General features: G+C 41.5%; 2 protein-coding genes across 5 annotated transcripts in view; both read right to left on the minus strand.

Annotated features, from left to right (window-relative positions):
• Positions 1–21929, minus strand: part of RGS6 (regulator of G protein signaling 6) — a 717500-nt gene that overhangs the window by 260631 nt on the left and 434940 nt on the right. The gene's annotated exons all lie outside the window — the stretch shown is intronic.
• On the minus strand, positions 15150–16658 carry LOC122741800 (general transcription factor IIF subunit 1-like). The gene has a single exon (XM_043985584.1). The coding sequence runs from the start codon at positions 16656–16658 to the stop codon at positions 15150–15152; it is 1509 nt and encodes a 502-aa protein (XP_043841519.1).

The raw sequence follows: 21929 nt of genomic DNA on the forward strand, positions 1-21929 counted from the left end.
TGTGTGTATCAATCAGCACAGATAGATAAATTAGGTCTGTTGTTATTGGTTCTTCATTCCCAAAGAGAACTATGACATCGGAGATGCCATGACTTGTAGTGAATTGGATTTGTGAGGGAGGGCTGTACAAATTCGCCAACCTCACCCTTTCCTCAAGAGCCATCTGGGTAAAGTGGCAAGATATACTACCAGGACTACTGGAGATGGCCCCTGATACTTTATGACAATTGGGATTCAGTGACTTGCCCAGGGTCACACAGCTAGTAAATATCTGAGGTGAGATTTAAACTCAGGTTCTCCCAACTTCAGGGTCAGTGCTCTATCTACTATGCCACATAGCTGCCCCTAAGCTTAGGTCTATAATTAAGCAGAACAAGGCATACAGGCTAAATTTCCTTTTAGGAAATTGCAAAGTTCCTTTAAAGGCCCTTAATTTCTCCCAGAAACAAAGGCCCATCTTTTTAATACCAAGATTTTCCTTGTGGTACTCTATGAATACAAGGCAAAGAGTAAATATATTGTCATCCAAAGAATTGAAAATATAGAGGGTAATGGGAGGTGTGAGAAACTGGAAGATTGCAATACATAATAAATGAGGAATTTTGAAGAACAGGAGTAAATGGTGTCAAGAGAATGTAGAATAGAAAAAGTTGGTGGCCTGGTCATGTGGCAAAGTTGAAGGATGATCCAAGTGTTCCACCAACATCTTTGTAATGTCAGGAGAAAGTATAGAAGGATTTCTGCATGTTGGGTGAACATTCTAGGGAAAACATGGGAGATCATGGACAGTTTAGGGAGGTGGGGATGGATTGGGATTTTTGCATCTTTACAGGAAACATCCAAATAATCAGTGAGGTCACCAGTTCATTTGAGTATAAAGTATGGATAACAGTGCCCTTAATATCTACCTTACAATGATTGTTGTAAGGCTCAAATGAAATGATGTCAATATATTGCTTCACAAGTGTCAACAATAATTAAACATATGTAGCATACTATACACACATACATATACATACGCATACACATACACATACACATACACATGTATATTAGAGCTAGATGGCATAGCCAGGTATGCAGTCAGGAAGACCAGAGTTCAAATACAACCTCATGGGGGGCAGCTAGGTGGTGCAGTGGATAGAGCACCAGTTTTGGAGTCAGGAGGAACTGAATTCAAATCTGACTTCAGACACTTACTAGCTGTGTGAACCTAGGCAAGTCACTTAACCCTAATTGCCTCAAAAAAAAACCAAACCCAAATAAAACCCAAATATAGCCTCAGACATTTACTAGCTATCTGACCCTGGGCAAGTTACCTGATCTCTTTTTTCCTCTAGTTTCTTCATCTGTAAAAAAGGGGTAATAATAGCACCTGCCTCCCCAGTGTTGTTGTGAGGATGAAATGAGAAAGTAATGGTAGCTGTGTGACCCTGGGCAAGTCACTTAACCCTCATTGTCCCACCAAAAAAAAAGTAATTTAAAAAAAAGAAAGTAATTGTAAAGGACTTAGCACAGAGTAAGTGCCATAGGTGAGCTGTTATTATTATTATCATCATATTGTTGTGACCAAGTTAGTCAAATACAGGATGGTTAGTATTTTAGTTCCTACATAAAGCCTTGATTGGGGGAAAATGGTATGTTGGCTAGACTTACCCTTTTGTTAGTAGTGGCAACCCAACTACAGTAGGGAAAAAAAGATTTTCTGGATATGTTAAAGCAGAGACAAATACGATTTTCCAGAGGAAGGAGTTAGTTGGAGTAGAATGAACAACTTCCATGAAATAAAGAAAATCGCTGGAGTGGCAAATAGCTCTCCCAGGTCTCTGGGAATTCTTGATGTCATTTTGAATTTAATAAAGGTCACAACGAAGTGAAGTCAGGATACAATAAATGACAAAATCAAGTAATCCTGAGAATCTAAAATGTGGGAAATGTAATCAAAAAAGTGTTTTTCTTGTCCTAAAGTCCAGTCAGATGGTGACACTTAGGAATTCAGGGTGGGTACTGTGGTATGATAATGGGCACTAGTAAGTACACTGCACATGGTAAGGACTGGTAGACCTGAAGAAGCACTTGTAGAGTTGGTGGTAAGTTTCAGTGTAGGAGAGGCTGTGACTCCCATAAGTAAGTGCCGATAAACCTGTTCATTCACTCCCAAATAATGCCAATAAAAACAAAAACAGAGGCAGCTAGGTGGCGCAGTGGATAGAGCACCAGCCCTGGAATCAGGAGTAGCTGAGTTCAAATCCGGCCTCAGACACTTAACACTTACTAGCTGTGTGACCCTGGGCAAGTCACTTAACCCCAATTGCCTCACTAAAAAAAAATTTAAAAAACAAAAAATAAAAAAACAAAAACAAAAACAAAAAACCAGAGCAGCCTAACTCACATAAGAACAGAGTGAGACTATTTTCCAGCCAAAAACGGCAATTGAGATCACCTGCTAATCTGGCTGAGAGAGGAGCTCAGCCCAGGCCCGGACCTAGCCAGGAACAGACGCCTCCTAGTCTTCAGCACCAGTGTCATCTTCTGAGGCTCAGCTCTACAATCTTGTCAGGATTTGACTTAGAGTAGCTTTACTTTTACTTTCTTTACTTTGCTTTACTTTATTTTGCTTTGCTTTGCTTTGCTTTGCTTTACACTTTACTTTAGTTCGGGGCCTGGAGATCCCAATGCAACTCCCATCCAATTTCTGTCTGTAGCCCCCTTAGGAACATGGAAAGTAAAAATCCCCCTACTAAATTCTGTCAATAGTTTTTGTTTGTTTGTTTGTTTTGTTTTTGTTTTTTGGTGAGACAATGAGGGTTAAGTGACTTGTCCAGGCTCACACAGCTAGTAAGTATTGAGTGTCTGAGGCTGGATTTGAACTCAGGTCCTCCTGAATCCAGGGCCAGTGCTTTATTCAGTGTGGTACCTAGCTGCCCCCTCTGCCAATAGTTTTTAAGAGATCATGTTTCCTCCATTATAAAATGGAGATCATTATAGCATCTATCTCCCAAGGTTATTGTAAGGATGAAATGAAATAATAGCTATAAAGCATTTAGCACAGTGCTTGACACATGGTAGGCACTTAATAAAGGCTTGTTTCCCCTTCCCTCCACCCCCTCGTTCCTATCCTTGCTCTTGCTCTTAAAGGCTAGATATATCCTGTTATGGGCCTGGGGTACCTCAGGAGTTTTCTGGTTTTGTTTTTGGTTTTTTGGTTTTTGAGGGACAATGGGGGTTAAGTGACTTGCCCAGGGTCACACAGCCAGGAAGTGTCAAGTGTCTGAAGCCGGATTTGAACTCAGGTCTTCCTGAATCCAGGGCCAGTGCTTTATCCACTGCGTCTCCTAACTGCTCCCCCCCCCCCACCTCAGGAGTTTTCTGGGGGAAATCAGGGAACCTTCTCCTTGAGAAGCTAAACCAAAGACAGACTCACCTGAGATAAGTGACATCTGAGAGATCCTGGACTGAATTAACTCCAGGACTTCTACCCTTCATTCCAGTCTTTCCCACCCCTCAGGGAAATAAGCCCATTAGGCATGGTGGTGCCAGGGGGCGGAGATAGCTCAAGAAATCAGAACCACCTGTTGCCTAACTTTTCCTTGCCCACCACCAGTGGGGGAATGTCCCACCCTTGGGTGATCACCCCCAATAAGGGAACTTTCCACAGTCAGATGATCACCCCATTGGTCCCTCCACCATTGGTCCTCTATAAAAGTATTTTCCTTTCTCTAGCTCAAGGAGATAGGTATCTCAGAGAACCAAAACTCTGTGCCATGCCTTCTCCCCATGAGAAGCCCAAGGATTTCTTTCTTGGTTTTCTTTTTTTTTTTTAGTTTGTTATTTTATTTATTTTTTTAAATAAAAGTATTGGTTTCTTTCACTAGTGCCTAAATAAAAGATTATTTTATTCTAATTTGATTTTGCGTATGAGAGGGTATAATTCCTTAAAGAGGAATTCCTAAGAACCCCAACATCCCCACCATTTCCCCCATAACATATCCCAACTAGACAATGCAGCAATGTAGAGTTATCACTTAAAAATATTTTCTAAACCCTTTACATTTCATCTCCTTACCAGAGGGGTAACTACCATGTGATGAATTCTGGGGAATTATTGCAATTCATAAAGCTACCATTGAGGCATTAAAGGCTGTGGTCTGTATCACTGAGGGATACAGATGAAATAAAATCAGTTCCCTGACTTTTTAGAAAATCACAAAATCTCAGATTTTAAGTGACCTCAGATAGCATTTAATCTAACCCATATATGAATAAAAGTTTCTTCTACAATATTTAAGAAATTATCATCCCACTTTTTCTTTTCCTTCCTTCCTTTCTTTCAGTGACTTGCCCAGAGTTACACAGCTAGTAAGCGTCAAGTGTCTGAGGTCAGACTTGAACTTAGGTCCTCCTGAATCCAGGGCTGGTGCTTTATCCACTGCACCACCTAGCTGCCCCATCCTACTTTTTCTTAAAGGCTTCCAGTGAGGTAGAAATCTAGTATGCTTTTGTATAGCTCTAATTGTTAGGAAGTTTTTCCTTATATAGAACTTTAAATCTGCCTCTTTCTACAACTTTCACCCATTGCTCCTAGTTGTGTTCCAGGGACCAAGCAGAATGAATCCCTGCCCTTATCACTGACCTCTGCCTCTCTAATTGGTAGGGGAAAATGAGGAGTAGGGCATGATCTGTTGTTATTTAGTTGTATCCAACTCTTTGTGACTCCATGTGAGGTCTTCTTGGAAATGTAATGATTGGAATGACGCCACCTGCTGGAGACTTACTGTAGAAAAGTTATGCCATGAAAGGAAGGTCTTTGAGGGCAAGACCATGCGCCTTTTCTTTGGCTTCAGGAAGTGATGTTTGCTGGTGGGAGGAGGAAGGGGGAGCTGGGCGCTCTGTCTCTCTCTCTTTCCTTTGGAATCTGGTGGAGAGCGGAGCTTGAAATGTGCTCTCCCTTTAATAGATAGATGAATGTAGGCCTTTCTCTCTCTCTTTACCAAATTCTTATTCTCCTTAATACATGCTTAAAAGCTTAACTCTTGCTAAAGCTTATAATTTATTGGCGACCACTCATTAGATATTTTAGACAGACTAGCTAGAATTTTAGCCCTTAACAGCAAAGACACTGGAGTGGTTTGCCATTTCCTTTTCCAGCTCATTTTACAGATGAAGAAACTGAGGCAAATATGGTTAAATGACTGGGCCAGGGTCATACTGCTAGTAAGTATCTGAGGCCAGGCTTCAACTCAGGTCTTCTTGACTCCAGGCCTGGAACTCTCTATCCACTGCACCACCTAGCTACAAGATCTATACACCTTCCTTACGGAGAGAACTCAGTTGAGGCATTTTATTTCTCACCTGGCTTCACAACTTTGGGACTTCTCTAACTCACCTCTTCACATTCTCCCTGTTTCATACCTTCTCCTCCTCCTCCTCCCTCCCACCTTTCAGTTTTTTGTGTTTTGTCTTTCCCCATTGAAGTTCCTTGTGGACTGAGACTTTCTTTTTTTGTATTTGTACTTAGAATATTAATGACAGGCTATTCCAATATATGAATACAGCTATCACTTCCCTCCAAAGTTTTCTCTTTTTTAGGCTAATTATCCCTATTTCCTTCAACCAATCTTCAGATGTCATATATTATTCTGGTAGCCCTTCCTGGTTGTGTTCCAGTCTTTACTAAGTAGCTCAAATTTCTCATCAGATGGGGATGAGTTATGAATCTACCTAAATATCATTCATTCAGGTTTCAAAAGAGACCTGCTCTAACACTACCACCCCTCCCCCCATGTGTGATTTGGTTGACAAATCTGCTCATCTTACTTTTTTTATAACTTTCAACTTTTCTTTTTAAAATAAGCTTAGGGAAAATGGATTGCTAAATAGAATATGTGCCAAGCTTTCGAATAAAATCATCATTTAAAATACAGATGCCTACTTAGAGACAGACAAAATATTCAGTTTTTCCTAGCTTGTTTTTATTTTACCATTTTCTTAGTGATTTTTTTTCCTTTTCCTTTTCTTTTCTCTTTCTTTCTTCCTTTCTTTCTTTTTGGTGACAATCGAGATGAAAATGACCACAAGTAACAATAAAGAACTGGAGACATTCAATTATAGTTAATTAGACCCCATGAAACATTGTAATTGTGGTTTTGTTCTCCCAAACAATGGCTATATATTCTTTACTTAACACTTTAAGTGAGTTTTGTTGTAATTCATTAGTAGTTTAAAATTCAGTGAAAAACCTTACTTTCCCTTTTGTCCTTATTTTCAAACAGACATCAATGTACAAGGTAGTTTGAAAAAGGATATCCAATTCAGGAATAAGTTTAGATATCATTTTCTCTTTAAGTCCTGGGTGCTTTTTAAATTAAAATTTTTAAATGAAGTTTAAAAATTATCAAGGTCGGGCAGCTAGTTGGTGCAGTGGATAGAGCACTGGCCCTGAAGTCAGGAGAACTTGAGTTCAAATCCAGCCTCAGACACTTAACACTTACTGGGCAAGTCACTTAACCCCAATTGCCTCACCAAAAAAATATATGATCAAAGTCCACCATGGATTCCATTTATCCTGCTTTGGGGGGAACTGTGGCAATAAATTCTGAACTAAAATCTTAGGCTCTAAATAAGATGCTTCTTTACCTTTCCAGAACCTAAGTAATAGCAATTCCAACCACTAACACCATCCCTTCAATTATTTCAGTTCTTCTGGAAATTCTTGAGATCTGTGACATGGTTCAGGTTGAGTCATTGCTGTGGTAGGAATTGGGAAGGGTCTTCATAGATGGACCCCAAGCCATAGACCTGTGGAATGGTTTGCATTCATTACAACTGACATGTATCTACTTATGTTGCTGATTTTACTTCAGCTACTCTGTATCTAACACATAATTACTTTTTCTGAGGTTTTTGAGTACCTGAGGGTTGTGGAAAAGCGGGGAGGGGGGGGGGGGAACCTACCCTGCCATATTGCTGGTCACATGATTCAACTGTTTTTCTTAGAGATGCCCCAAGACTTTGTTAACTTTTTTTTTGGTTGTGATAGTTCAGCAGGAAAATGTCCTTCAGGAAAAATTTCAGGGTCCCTTTTATCAAGTACTAGTAGGTGAGGCCTCCTTATTTAATTTGTAGAGTTGAGACTATTAGTCAATTAGTGCATCACTTGGTATTTTCCCACATTCACAACCCACCAAGGCAAGAACAGAATTGATTTTGGACTCAAAAAGATCTGGGATCAAGCCACACCTCTGACACATACTGATTATATGACCTTGGACAAGGCACTTTATTCCTCAGTGTCTCAGGCAAATCTCTTAGAGTATAAATTTCAGAACAGTTGCCAGTCTCTGCACTGGTAGAAGGTATTTCCTCGCCAAGAGTCTTCTACATCAGTGAAATCACAGGTCCAAAATAAAACTAAACAATCTACTGCAATGGAAAAATTAGTAGTAGAAGGAGGAGTAGTGTTGGGGTGGTGGTGGTAGAAGTAATGAAGGAAGAGGAAGAGGAAGAAGGAAAAAAAGAAGAAGGAGGAGGAAGAAGAAGAATTACCAATAGCTAACATTGTTATTGCTGTCCAGTCATTCAGTCGTGTCTTACTCTTGAGTGATCCCATGGACCAAATTTCCCATGGAGTTTTCTTGGCAAAGATACTGGAATGGTTTGCCATTTCCTTCTCCACTGGATTAAGGCAAACAGAGGTTAAGTGACTTTCCCAGAGTCACACAGCTAGTAAGTATCTGAGGCCAGACTTGAACTCAGCTCTTCCTGACTCCAGCACTCTATCCACTAAACCACCTAGCTGCCTTCAACATTTATAGAGTGCATACTATTTGCTGGGCATGTGCTAAACTCTTTAAAAATATTATCTCATTTTATTCTCACAATAACTCTAGGAAGTAGAAATTATTATTATTATTATTATTATTATTATTATTATTATTACAATTTTACCAATGAGAAAAATGAGGAAGAGAAAAGGTTAAGTGACTTGCCCAGCTAGGAACTACCTAAGGCCAGGTTTGACCTCAGTTTTCCCTGATTCCAGCTTCGATGCTCTATTGAGAAACATCAGAAGACTTATTAGAGCTAATATGCATTGAAGTAAGTAAAATTGTGAGAAAAGTATGCACAATGACCATAAGAAAAATAAAACCACTAATATGTAATGATACTTAAATCCAGTCTTGACCCTGCCGAAACCATTAAGAAATTCTACTTCTTTCCCAGAAGAGTTGCATAGACTGTCAGACGGCTATTGTGTCTGTTGGTTTTTTAAAATCATTTTTTGTAAGGAAAGGCTCACTGTGTGTGTGTGTATGGTGGGGGAGGAGATGAGTGGGCGGGTGGTGGTGTGGTGTGTGTCATGGAGGGGGAAACTCTGAAAATGACTGTGATGTAAAAATAGAAGCCGTCAATTAAAAAACCCATCTACACATCATTTCTCTGTTCATTCACATTGACTCAGTCTTTTTGCAGTTGATGCCCATTGGTTTGGCTTTGCCTTGACATATAAATTCATTGAGCCATCATAGATTTTTCCATTTTACTTCTTGTCTGAAGCAGCTAGATAATCACTGAAGTGTCTCCTCCATCAAGGGGCAAGTGATTTGACCCCTATCCCACCCCCATAAATGCAGCTATTTTCCAAAGGTCTCAAAGGAAAATGGTTTAGAACCACAGAGAGGTCCCATCTGAAGTAAAGCCCACTAAAAGCCCCAGCAAGTTTAAGAGGCCCTACTTGGATCAGGCTGCTGTGTTGTTTAAAATTCTAAATGTGGGTTCTAATCTGCCCCTCTTCCCCCAATCTTGGGGGGGAGCTGGCTAAAATCATGGATAAATTCAGCAAGAGTTTAGGCTTTTAAAGATTTATTAAAGCTTGGATCTATTCGGTATAGCCAGAGAAACAGAAACCTTTCCTTTCCTAGCAGCCCACGTGAAATTCTGCCACCAAGCCGATGTCCCAAACGACAAGGGGGACCCTGTTCTCCCTCCCCTGCCACAAGCCTATTCCTCACGGGGAAAAAAAGGCTGCTTCCCTGAGAGTCCACTTCCTAGTTCCTCTCTCCCGCCCCCAAAGGGGAGGTCCTTCAAGCTGATTGGTTGAGAGTGGTCTCTTGCTGATATCAGTAGTACACCACCTCTGAGAACAACCTCACTCAGGGCCAGCCAGATGTGGTCTCCATACAATCACCCTTAAGTAGGTACTTAGTCAGTTTCTCATTCTCACCCAATTCAAACAATACTAAATCAATCAGGTGAGACCCCTGGGCATCTGCCAAATCCCATTATTTTATCACAGTGCCCAGTACAAAAGAATCTGATTACTTCATTAGATAGCTATAAGGATAGATGTACTTTTCCTAAGCTCCTTCTCCCTCTCTTTCTTCCACCATGATAGGTTAAATAGAAATTCTGTGACTGATATTGGAGTAGTTCTTTTTCCACTACCCCATGTATAACTATGATACTAAGGTGGGGATTCTGTCTTTTTAAGTACTGCATAGCCTAGGAAAAAGTATTTTTCATCATTTAAACATTTGGTCTGCTCTGGGATAGCCTTTGATTGAAAAAAATTATTTAGCTTCCCCAAGGTGTTTGAAAAGCAAGAAAATGAGATTTAATAAAGTACATGTTTATTTGATCTCATTCTGATTTTAGTCAGACTTGGAGTGAGCACAAGGATCCAAGGGAATGTGGAGTCATCTGTTGACTCTACAAGAAAAATTTAAAAAATAAATATTAATATCTGGAAAACATAATCCGGCAGCCATCCCTTTGTGAAAGTTATGAGATGTTAAAGGGGGGGGTGTGACATTTATCATGGAGATGAGGTGGCTTCTACAATTTGCTTCCCCAAGATTCTTGGCAGTAGGGCAGGAAGCAAGCCTCAGGCATTCAGTATAAATATAGAAGTGGTGTCAGTTGGTCCTTGATTACTGAGAAACTATTATATAATAATAATAGTAAGAATAATAATAGCATTTCTATAGCACTTTAAGGTTTGAAAAGTACATTACAAATATCCTCACAATAAGCAAAAAATGCTATTATTATTACAATTTTACTGAAGAGGAAACTGAGGTTGATAGCAGTTAAGTGACTTGCCCAGAGTCACACTGACAGTGAGTATATGAACTTAGATTTTCCTGACTTTAGGTCCAACTACGCCATCTAGCTACTTAGGTGTTGTATCTGTCAGATGCTCCCACGTGGGGGCTGAAGAACAAGGCTAAGAGAAAGTGAAAGGAAGGAAACAGAGAAAATAAATTTAAGACTGTATCACAGGATTCTGCCTTAAAAAGTGGCAGAAAATGGAATGGGAGAGTTGTAAGGAGCTTCAGTAGTCATGTATCCTTTAAACATTAAGAATTTCCTACATTAGGGGCAGCTAGGTGTCACAGTGGATAGAGCACTGGCCCTGGAGTCAGGAGGACCTGAGTTCAAATCTGACCTCAGACACTTAACACTTACTAGCTGTGTGACCCTGGGCAAGTCACTTAACCCCCAAAAAAACAATAAGAAGAAGAAGACTTTCCTACATTAGCAACAACTGTTTGCTAATTCTAGTAGTATGGAATTCTAGTGGCATGGAATCAGTAATCTCCCAAGGCAGTCTCTATTTTTGAATTGCTCGAATTCTTAGGAAGTTCTTTTGTTTTGTTTATTTTGTGGTGTGTTTTTCCCCCCACCTGGCAATGAGTCTAAATCTACCTTTCTAAAATGTCTACCTATTGTTCCTAGGTCTGCCTTCTGGGAGCTGGAAAAACAACAAACAAAACACCCCCAAATCGAATCCTTTTCTAACCTGAGTGTTTCAGAGACATAGAGAAATAAGGGGACTTTGAAGGAAACATCCCTCTTCAGGTGTCCAGAGATTAACTGGGGAGTCTGGGAATTGCAGTTCTGGACAGAAAGCATCTTTCTCCAATCTCAGGAGCAACTGAGGCCATTGTAGATTCTGAGAAAGGTGGGACTTCACAATGTGGTGGAAATGTTTGAATCTTTGTGACAAAGCAGGAGCAAGAAAGAGGCAATGGAGTTGAGAGGGTGCTTTGTGGTATGAGTTTTAGGACTACAGACCAAGCATGGCAGACTGGTTTTTGTGACCAGGCTTCTATTTTATGACACTAGAATTCACACAAGGCTGCTGATTGTAATTATTCTTTTAAGAACTATGAAAATCTGCAAAAAAAAAAAAAAAATTGACTCCTTGCTCCCTTCACATTCTACTATCACTCCCAAGTGTCTGCCTCTACCAAGTACCTTTACATAATTTTCTCACTATTTCTTCAATCTGTTTCTACTTTTTAATTTGATTTAATAGAACTGTGATCAATCATAACTTCGTTGTGATGCATGCCTGTATATTAATTGTGTTCAAGGAGTAGTCCAAGGAGGACACCAATGAGTAGCTAGACCTTTTTCTTGATGGTCAGGGTTTCATCCTTGTCTATGGATGGATTCCATGAGCTAATTCCAAGTGTGAAAGGATCTTATGGTGATGATTTTAATTAATAACATTTTACAAGAGGAGGGAGGGAGGAAGAGAGACAGAGAGAATGAGAGACAGAGACAGGGGTGGGGGGAGGAGAAGAGGGGGTGATCCACGAACTGGGACAATGTTCCCTTAGGTCAGAATTTTTTTTTCACAGCATTTTTAAGCCAAAATAAATGCATAATAGTTTAGTTTATTAAGTTGTTGTTTAGTTGTTTTCAGTCCTGTCCAACTCTTCATGACCCCATTTAGAATTTTCTTGGCAAAGATACTGGAGTGGTTTGCCATTTCCTTCTCCAGCTCATTTCACAGATGAGGAAATGGAGGCAGACACGTTTAAGTGACTTGTTTAGGGTTACACAGCTAGTAAGTGTCTGAGGTCAGAACTGAATTCAGGTTTTCTTGACTCCAGGCCCAATGCTCTATACATTGAGCTACCTAGCAAAAACTTAAGTATTCATGTCCTAACAACTTGAAAGAAATAACTAAGCGCTTAGAAGTAGCTTAAGACGGCATCCCTTAGCGAACAGACCTACAAAAAAGCCGTCGAGGAATGTCACAATCAATGTCACAATCACAATGCCCATCTCTTTGCCCAGCGCCGCGAGCGCCTGCCCTATCTGGACCCTCAGACTGGAGTGGCCCAAGGCAACAGTTACATTTGGATGGAAAAGCAGCACGGAGGTCCGGGCTTGGAGCCGGGGCAGTGGTATTCCTATCCTTCTCGGTGCTGGCAGAAAAAACGCCAGGCCCACTTGCTTGACGACCCTCCGCTGCCCTTCCCCTGCGCCGATGGGACTCTGAAGAAGGAAGGACTGATTGCTCAGGCTGGAAACAGCCCCAGAGCCCTTAGGCGCGCTAATCTCATAGGAAAGCTGGCTGCCCAAGACCCCCGAGCTCATGCTGATAGTCTGGGTGTGTCTCGGGTTACCAAGAGCTGGCGATGAAACAGACTTCCGTGCGGGCCCAGACTGAAGGCGAGCACTTGGTGGACGACCGAGAGAAAGATAAACCGGAGTCCAAGCCCATGGGCAAAGCCAAGGCCAAACGGTGTGACTTGCAACCTGCGCCAAGTGGGAGAAAGGCCATCCAAGAAGTGGGCGATGGAGGGAGATGTCGGATAATGCGGCTGTTTTTTAACTCTACTCCAAGCCAACCTCCAGAATCCCCCTTAAGTTCTTTGTGTTCCTGACTTGGACATTCAGCCCTAAAGTGAATTGAGATCCAGTAGGCCACAATCCAATGCCCCTAAATCCCTGGGTCTGAGACAGGTCGCTCAGACATCCCTCCTTCCCTCAGACATTTGGCGGCAGCTGGTAAGGGCCTTGGTTCCTCAAGCTTCTGCCAGTGGAGACTGGAAGTGGAGAGGGGCAGGGCATGGAAGCAAAATATAGCAGTGCCCTTTGGGGAACCCTTCCTGTTTGGCCCTAAGGGAGGACTTATCTCACTCTGGCATTGGAGTTGAGGTGTCATTTTTTTTCAAGTTCCTGTATTCCAGACATCAGCACAATAAATATTTTATATGAGAAAAAAGAAATAACTGAGAGAAAAAAATTTACATTTTATTCTTTAAATAAACATAACAACTTTGCAATGGAATGTGTGCATCTTTTGGGTAGTGCACAATTTCTCAAACCTTGGAATCAGATTGGATATTCCCACTCTCTTTTACTGTTCCACATTCATTTTCCCTTGCTACTGTTCAGTCAAAAAGCATCACCACTGCTAAGTTTATATCCCAAAGACATCCCCCCACCCCAAAAGAGAAAAAAACTTATTTGTACAAACATATTTAAAGCAGTTCTTTTTGTGGTGGCTAAGAATTGGAAATCAAAGGAATGCCCATCAATTAGGGAATGGATAAACAAGCTGCAGTATATAATTGTTTTGTTTTGTGTTTGTTTGTTTGTTTGTTTTGTGTGGGGGGCAATGAGGGCTAAGTGACTTGCCCAGGGTCACACAGCTAGTAAGTATCAAGTGTCTGAGGCTGGATTTGAACTCAGGTCCTCCTGAATCCAGGGCCAGTGCTTTATCCACTACACCACCTAGCTGCCCCCTGTGGTATATAATTGTAATGGAATATTATTGTGTTATATGAAATGACAAGTAGGATGATTACAGACAGGCCTGGAAATACTTATATGAACTGATATAAAGTGAAGTGAGCAGAACCAGGAGACACAGTGACAACAATATTGGGTTTTTTTTGCAGGGTAATGAGGGTTAAATGATTTGCCTAGGGTCACATAGCTAGTAAGTGTCAAGTATCTGAGGTTGGATTTGAACTCAGGTCCTCCTGAATCCAGGACCTGTGCTTTATCCACTTCACCACCTAGCTGCCCCCAACAGACATATTGTTTGATGAAGAACTGTGAATGATTTAACTATTCTCAGCAATACAACGATCCAAGACAATCCCAAAGCACTAATGAAGCATACTATTCCCACCTCCAAAGAAAGAACTGAAATTGATTGAACAGACTAAAGCATGCTAGTTTTCACTTTCCTTTTATCCCCTTTTATTTGAGTCTTCTTATACAAAATGAATAATATGGTAATGTTTTAGATAATTGCACGTCTAACTTATATCTGATTGCTTACCAGCTCGGGGAGGGGGAGGGGGAGGGGGAGGGGGAGGGAGGGGAGGAGGGATACAATATGGAACTAAAAACTTTAAATGAAAATATTTATTCTAATAAAAAGGGTTTTTTTTTTGTTTGTTTGGGTTTTTTTTAAGCAACTAGGTTGGGGCAGCAGGTGGCGAAGTGGATAGAGCACCGTCCCTGGAGTCAGGAGAACCTGAGTTCAAATCTGGCCTCAGACACAACACTTACTAGCTGTGTGGCCCTGGGCAAGTCACTTAACCCCAATTGCCTCACCCCCCAAAAAGCAACTAAGTGCTTCCTATATACCAGGTATTCTAAGTGCTGAGGTTACAAAGGAAGGAAAAACAAACAAAACAGTCTTGCTCTCATTGAGCTCACAATCTAAAGCTGGGGAAAACAGTAGCAAAGTCATGCATACAAACAAGAAATGCAATGGTTCATCCAACTAAGGTTTTTTATTTTGAATTCAAATTTTGTCATACAATGTATGTGACCCTTTGCAGCTTTATATAATGTCAAGATTTAATAAGCATCCTTTCTATCCTTTCATACGAGGAAAAAAAAGGAAAGAAAATGGAACAATTTCAGAAGAGACATCCCTCTAATTTGACGCTGAGCTACTAGTGAAGACCCATCAGGTTTTGTTGTTCAGTCATGTCTAACTCTCTGTGACCCCATTTTGGCAAAGATACTGGAGTGATTTGCCATTTCCATCTCCAGCTCATTTTACAGAGGAGTAAAATGAGGCAAACTGGGTTGAGTGACTTGCCCAGGGTCACACAGCTAGTCAGTGTCTGGGGCCAGATTTGAACTCATTTAAATGAGTCTTCCTGACTTCAAGCTCAGTGCTCTATCTACTGTGCCACTTAACTGCTAACTCACTGGGTATAGTCCTTTAACCAGTTCTGAATCTCTATAACTGTACTTATCTTTGTTGTTGTTGTTGTTGTTGTGGAAAAAGTCCAAGTAGCTTTTATCCCGAGGGGTTGTGGGCTGAGTCTAGGGGTCTCCTGGGTGCAGTCCAAGCCCGTGGCAAACGCTGGGGCTTGGCCTCACACAAGGAAGAAGCACATCTTGCCATTGATCATATTGCGCTGGGGGTTGAGGCGCTTCAAAATCTGGACTAGCATATTGATTATCTGGCCACTGCTCAGCCCTGTCTTCTGGAACTTCTTCAGAAGGTCTCTGGTGGTCATGGGCTTTCGCTTCAGGTAGTATCTCACTGTGTCCTCTGTCAGCTGTACTTTTCCACTGCTGGGCATGGACTGAGGCTGGGGGGTGGATTTCCCCAAGATTCTCTGGGGTCCAGCATCTAACCCCAGGTGATTAGTAGCAGGCATATCACTGGGTCCCCTTTTCTGCTTCCCTAGCTTGTTGGCAGCTGCCCAAGGCGTGGAGGATGTGGGGCCACTGTCCACACTGGGTGGATCTGGCTTCCTGTCTCCCCTGGAGCTGCTGCCTGAGGTCTTCCATTCCCTCTTGGGGGTTGTCTTCTTTTTCACGAAGATGGCTGATTGCTGGTTCTCAAAGTCACTTTCCTCAGAGGTCTCTGACTCCTCACTGCTGTCTCCTTTAGTTCTTTTCTTCTCCTGTGGGGTAGGTGCCTTCTTCTCTTCCTCCTCTGGTGGTTTTTCCTCCTCACTCTCTTCACTGCTTTCACTTTCTTCATCGAAGCTTTTAGGCCCATCTTCCTCTGGCTGGACCACCTTGGCTTTTCCTACAACCTCGTCCAGGGAGCTGCTGGAGCTATCTGACATGTAGTCCACCTCCTGGCTCTCAAAGTCCCCATCATCACTGTCTTCTAAGGTCACACCGGAGCCCTTCTTTTTGTCCCTCCTAGATGGTGCCGCCTCCTTCTTGGCCTTGGGGGCCTTCTCCCCCTCCTCCCCACTGTCGTCGCTGTCATCAGAGCTCATGTTCAGGTTATCCTCTAGATCGTGAATCCGGAGACCATTTCGGCTCTTCTTTTTCCGGTCATCCTCACCCTCCTCCTCCTCCTCCGGGTCCTGGCCCTTCAGCCTCCGCTGCTGCATGATACTGAAGTGGTTCAAGATTTTGTTCCTCCTCTCCCACTCTTGCTCAGCCTCCTCGGCAGTGAGTGTCTGGTACCGGGCCAGAGGAGTGAAGTTGTACCAGTTTTCCACAGGGAAGGCTTCCAAGGTCCCATCAGGGCACTGGGTGAAGATGTAGTAGGAGGCGTTTTCTGTCACACCGCCCTTCTTCATTCCCTTGAACCTTTTGCCTGTCTTGCCATTGACTTTGAGTAGCCAGGGCTGGTCCTCAGGCTTGAAGGCCTTGGTTACCCTGCCATACTTCTTCCTCTTGGCGTCATCCCGGAGCTTGCGCTTGAACTCGCTGCCGGCCCCATATTCTGGCATCTCTTCTTGCTGATAGAGCTTCTTGTTGCTCAGATCTCGTTCCATCTTGGCCCGATGCCAGGTGGAGAAGTCCACTTTGTCAGCTGCATTGAAAGCCATGATACTGTATCTCTTGCGGCTGTTGTTGGGGACTCGAACAACATATTCCGACACAGTCTGGCCGTCGTTTTCCGGGGTCGCCATGGTGTCCTAAGCTGTGCGGCCGCGTGGACTGTCAAATCGTATAGCCTGGCCCCTGATCTCCCCACCGGGAGATGCACGATGCACGGGGATGCACGGGGATGCACGGGGATGCACGGGGATGCACGGGGATGCACGGGGATGCACGGGGATGCACGGGGATGCACGGGGATGCACGGGGATGCACGGGGATGCACGGGGATGCACGGGGATGCACGGGGATGCACGGGGATGCACGGGGATGCACGGGGATGCACGGGGATGCACGGGGATGCGGCCGGGCTCCTACCACAATTAAGGAAGCGTCAGTCACCCCCGCTTGAGTTGCTACAGCTCTGAAGGCCTCCAAGGCTCCCTACATATAGTCCTAGCAGGAGCCCCACCCTCAGCCGGGAGTTAAGCTTCCTGCTGTGTTGTCTTGACAACCATTGGCGGCCTTAAGGGTGGGTCAAGGGTCAAGTACTTTCCGAGAGGTGTAGACAACAATTCATTTCTACCAGGCCTACCCCCTTTTCCAAGACCTAGGCGAGCCTGGATGCTGGCGATCCCGACGCGGAACGGGCCTCTTCCTCATCCCTCCGCCCTGGGTCCTCGGGTGCTCTCCTATCCTTTAGCCCACAGCCTTATCCACAGGGGCATTTTGAGAGACTTTTAAAAATACTTTGCTAAAAGGTAAATCAATTACAGCGTTCCCTTGATTTACCAATCTTTATACTAACCCTGGCGCGAAAAAGGAAATGAGGTTAGTACGACCTAACCTATTTCTCACTGTGTCCTGTTCTAGGTATTCACAAACAATCCCTTAAAAATGTATCCTAGACCCTCGTCAGGAATCTGTTGAGTTCACTGATGTACGTAGTTTGCTAAATCCTCTCCTTTCCATTAAAAACAACAAGAACAACAACGAAAAAACAAAAACAAAAAACCAAAAAAACCCAAACCCAAACAAAACTGGGACGATTTCCCTACTTCAGTCCCATGACAGCTTTCCTATTCTCCATTATCTTTCAAATGTCGCTCAAAAGTAGCTCAGTCATTTCCGCTGCCTGTTCAGTCTTTTTGAGATTGCTTAATTTAAAGTTATCTGGGACAGGTAGGTGCTATCATTATGTCCTTCCTTATCTTGGGTTTCAACTCCCTATTAGCAATTTTTTTTCTCCCAATCTCTGCTAGTCCCCAGATCCTTCTCTTTAGCAGAGAAAATGGAAGAAAAATCAAGAAGTTCCATCTTTTCTCCATCATCCCCACATCTAGCCCAAGCTGTATGCCTTTCCTCAAACCCCAATGTATCTAAAACAAGAGCAAGGGCAATGATGCTTTCAGTGCTACCAATTCACTATTTACTTGAACTCATGTTGACTTTAAGGCCCAGAGAGGATCATACCTTATTTTTGCATTCATCGTGCATTGCCTGCCCCTCTTTATATCTTCTTTACCTATCTCTGAAATTTAAATTGCCCAATAGGTTCCCAGAGCATTAACACTGATCTTTTAATTAAAAAAAATTTTTTTTGTTCTTTTTATTTTAATTTTTTTAATTAAAAATTTTAACACTGACATTTTTAGACAATTTAACCTTATCCTACTAATCAGTGTTATTTCTATTTAATAATATTTATTAATATTTGAATTTTTAATTCTTGAGAACTTCTCATTTATTCAGAAGCTTATTGACTTCCTCAGTAAAATTTTAGGCCATGAAATCCTACTTTGTACCTGTCTATCTGTCTATCTATCTTTATATTTCTATCTAGATGTATATCTACATGTATATTTGTATCTGTATCTATCTATATCCATATCTGTATCATTTATATCTATATCTATATCTATAAAATTCTATCAGAAGGCTGGAATCTGACCTGGCCTCCTATTCTATCAAGATACATGCAGGGCATGACTTTAACCAAACTCAATGCACTTTTGGTGTAGCATCATTTTAGTTCACCCCTTGGTTTGAAGTTTTCAACACCTTCCCAACTTGATTAATTAGGTTGTTAGCACTTATTCTTTTCACTGATCTCTTGATTCAGTAGAAGTATTCTCACCTTATTAAGATAGATACTTAAAGTGAGTAGGTGTGAATGATTGATGCCACCCTCCACCCTTACATTCTTTTTTTTTTTTTTAGTGAGGCAATTGGGGTTAAGTGACTTGCCCAGGGTCACACAGCTAGTAAGTGTTAAGTGTCTGAGGCCGGATTTGAACTCAGGTACTCCTGACTCCAGGGCCGGTGCTCTATCCCCTTACATTCTTTAGAGAAAATTAAGGTGCTTTCTCATAGGACAAAGTTCATCCCTCTATAGAAAGAGCTTCACATCTCTTTCTTAGCTCCAGGAGTTGTACAATAACCCCTTCCCCCCTTTCTCCTTTGGAACAAATTCTTCTACCTCCCAACTTTCTGACACAGGGCAGGATTCTTTTGGTCTTTTTAAGATCCTGTTCCATTTTGTTTTACAAAAATTGACAGTACTCCAAAACACTGACTATAAAATAGAGTATTGAAAGGGAAGAACATTAATGAGCACCTACTATATGCCAGGGACTGTACTAAGAACTCTACAATTATGCTCTCATTTGATCCTCACTGCAACCCTGTGAAGTGTGTACTATTATCTCCATTTTACAGTTGAGTAAACTGAGGCAGACAAGTTAAGTTACATACCCAGTGTCATAAAGCTAGTAAATGTTTGAGGCTGGATTTGTACTCAAATTCTCCTGACTTCAGACCCAGTCGACATTTGTTTTCATAAGATTTTTAGTTCCAATTTCTTCTCCCTCCCTCCCTTTCCTCCCACCTCTCCAAGACAGAAAGCAATCTGATAGAGGTTATATATGTAAAATCACATTAAACATATATTTGCATTAGTCATGTTGTGAAAGAAGAATCAGAATGCAAGGGAAAACCTCAACAAAGGAAAGAAAAAACAACAACCAAAAAGTAGAAACAGTATGGTTCAATCTGCATTTCAAATCCACAGTTCTTTTTTCTGGATGTGGAGAACATTTTCCATCATGAGTTCTTTGGAACTGTCTTGGATCATTGCACTGCTGAGAAGAGCCAAGTCTATCATAGCTGATCATCAAACAATGCTGCTGTTACTGTTTACAATGTTTTGATTCTGCTCACTTCACTCAGCATTAGTCCACTTAAGTCTTTCCAGGTTTTTCCCTCCTCATCATTTCTTACAACACAGTAGAATTCCATTACTTTCATATACCACAACTTGTTCAGTCTTTTCCCAATTGATGGCCATTCCCATGATTTCCAATTCTTTCCCATCACAAAGAGAGCTGCTATAAATATTTTTGTACATCTGGGTCCTTTTCCCTTTTCTATGATTTCTTTGTGATACAGACCTAGTAGAAGCATTACTGGGTCAAAGGGTATGCATAGTCCCATAGACCTTTTGGCATAGTTCCAAACTGCTCTCCAGAATGGTTTGGATAAGTTCACAACTCCACCAACAATGCATTAGTGTTTCAATTTTTTCACAGCATCTCCAACATTTGTTATTTTCATTTTTTGTCATATTGGCCAATCTGATGGGTATAAAGTGGTATCTAAGAGTTGTTTTAATTTGCATTTCTCTAATCAATAGTGATTTAGAGCCTTTTTTCATATGGCATTAGATAGCTTTGATTTTTTTCATCTGAAAATTGCCTGTTCATATTGTTTGACCATTTCTCAATTGGGGAATGATTTGCATTCTTATAAATTTGATTTAATTCTTTATATGTTTTAGAAATGAGGTCTTTTATCAGAAACATTGCCTATAAAATTTGTTTTTCAGCTTTCTGCTTCCCTTCTAATTTTGGCTGAATTGCTTATATTTGTACAAAACGTTTTAAATTTAATGTAATCAAAATCATCCGTTTTGCATTTCATAATATTCTCTATCTCTTGTTTGGTCATAAATTGCTCTGCTCTCCATAGATCTGAGAGGTAAACTATTCCTTTCTCTCCTAATTTACCTATGGTATTACCCTTTATGTCTAAATTATGTACCAATTTTGACCTTTTTTTGGTATATGGTGTGAGATGTTGGTCTATGCCTAGTTTCTGCCATACTATCTTCCAGTTTTCCCAGCAGTTTTTGTCAAATACTTAATTCCTATCCCAGAAGCTGGAGTCTTTGGGTTTATCAAACAGTAGATTACTATAGTCTTTTACTACCGTGTCTCCTGTATCTAACATTCCATTGTTCTACCACTTTATTTCTTAGCCAGTACCAAATAGTTTTGATGACTGCAGTTTTTATTATAGCTTCAGATTTTGTAAGGCTGTGTTTTCAGTTTCAAAAAGTGCTCAACAAATATTCTCTCATTTTATCCTCACAACAACCCTGGGAGGGAGGAGCTATTCTAATCCTTATTTTTTATACAAATCCCTACAGGGGAGAAAAAAAATCCCTACAGGGCATGATGGGCTTTTCAACCAAACCCAACACACATCTTGTGCAGCATAATTTTCATTTCATTTAGTGGTTTGAAGCTATCCATTCTTGACTTATGTTGTTTGTAATTTTGTTATTGTTTTTAAGTCACTTCAGACCCCTTTTGGGGTCTTCTTGGCAAAGACACTTGGAGTGGTTTGGCATTTTCTTCGAGCTCATTTTACAGATGAGGAAACTAAGGCTAACTGTAAAGTGACTTACTTAGGGTCATACAACTAGTATCCACTGGGACAGAGCTAATTACCATATTTTACACAATAACTTTGAATAGTGCAAAGTCAGATACATGCAAACACTTCAGGGGATTGGTTTTCCAGAGATAATCAGGCCTTAACTGAACTACAAGAATCTGATTTGGCCCTGGTATATCTGTGCCAGTTATACAACAATGGCAAAGATACTGGAGTGGTTTGCCGTTTCCTTCTCTTGCTCATTTTACAGAAGAGGAAACTGAGGCACAGAAGGTTAAGTGACTCGCTCAGGGTCATACGGCTAACAAAGTGAGTCTAGATTTGAACTCAAGAAGGTGAGGATTCCTGGCTCCAGGTCCAGCGCTCCACTCACTTCACCACCTAGCTGCTCTAACATTGGGGGTACAAATACAAAAGCAAAGACAGTTCCTGTCCTCAAAGAGCTTCAATTCATATGGGGAACATAAACAGAGTGAGGTAGTAGCCAGGAAAGGGCCCTTTGGTCTAGTAAGTGACAGAAACAGTGTATGGGGCTATGGGAGAGTAAATTGAGACAACCTATCCAATGGAAGAGTGAATTTAATTATGATTCATGGTTCTAGAACTGGAAAGGAAGTAATAAGGCT

The sequence above is a fragment of the Dromiciops gliroides genome, chromosome 2 (genome assembly GCF_019393635.1).
Source record: "Dromiciops gliroides isolate mDroGli1 chromosome 2, mDroGli1.pri, whole genome shotgun sequence".
Lineage (NCBI taxonomy): Eukaryota > Metazoa > Chordata > Mammalia > Microbiotheria > Microbiotheriidae > Dromiciops > Dromiciops gliroides.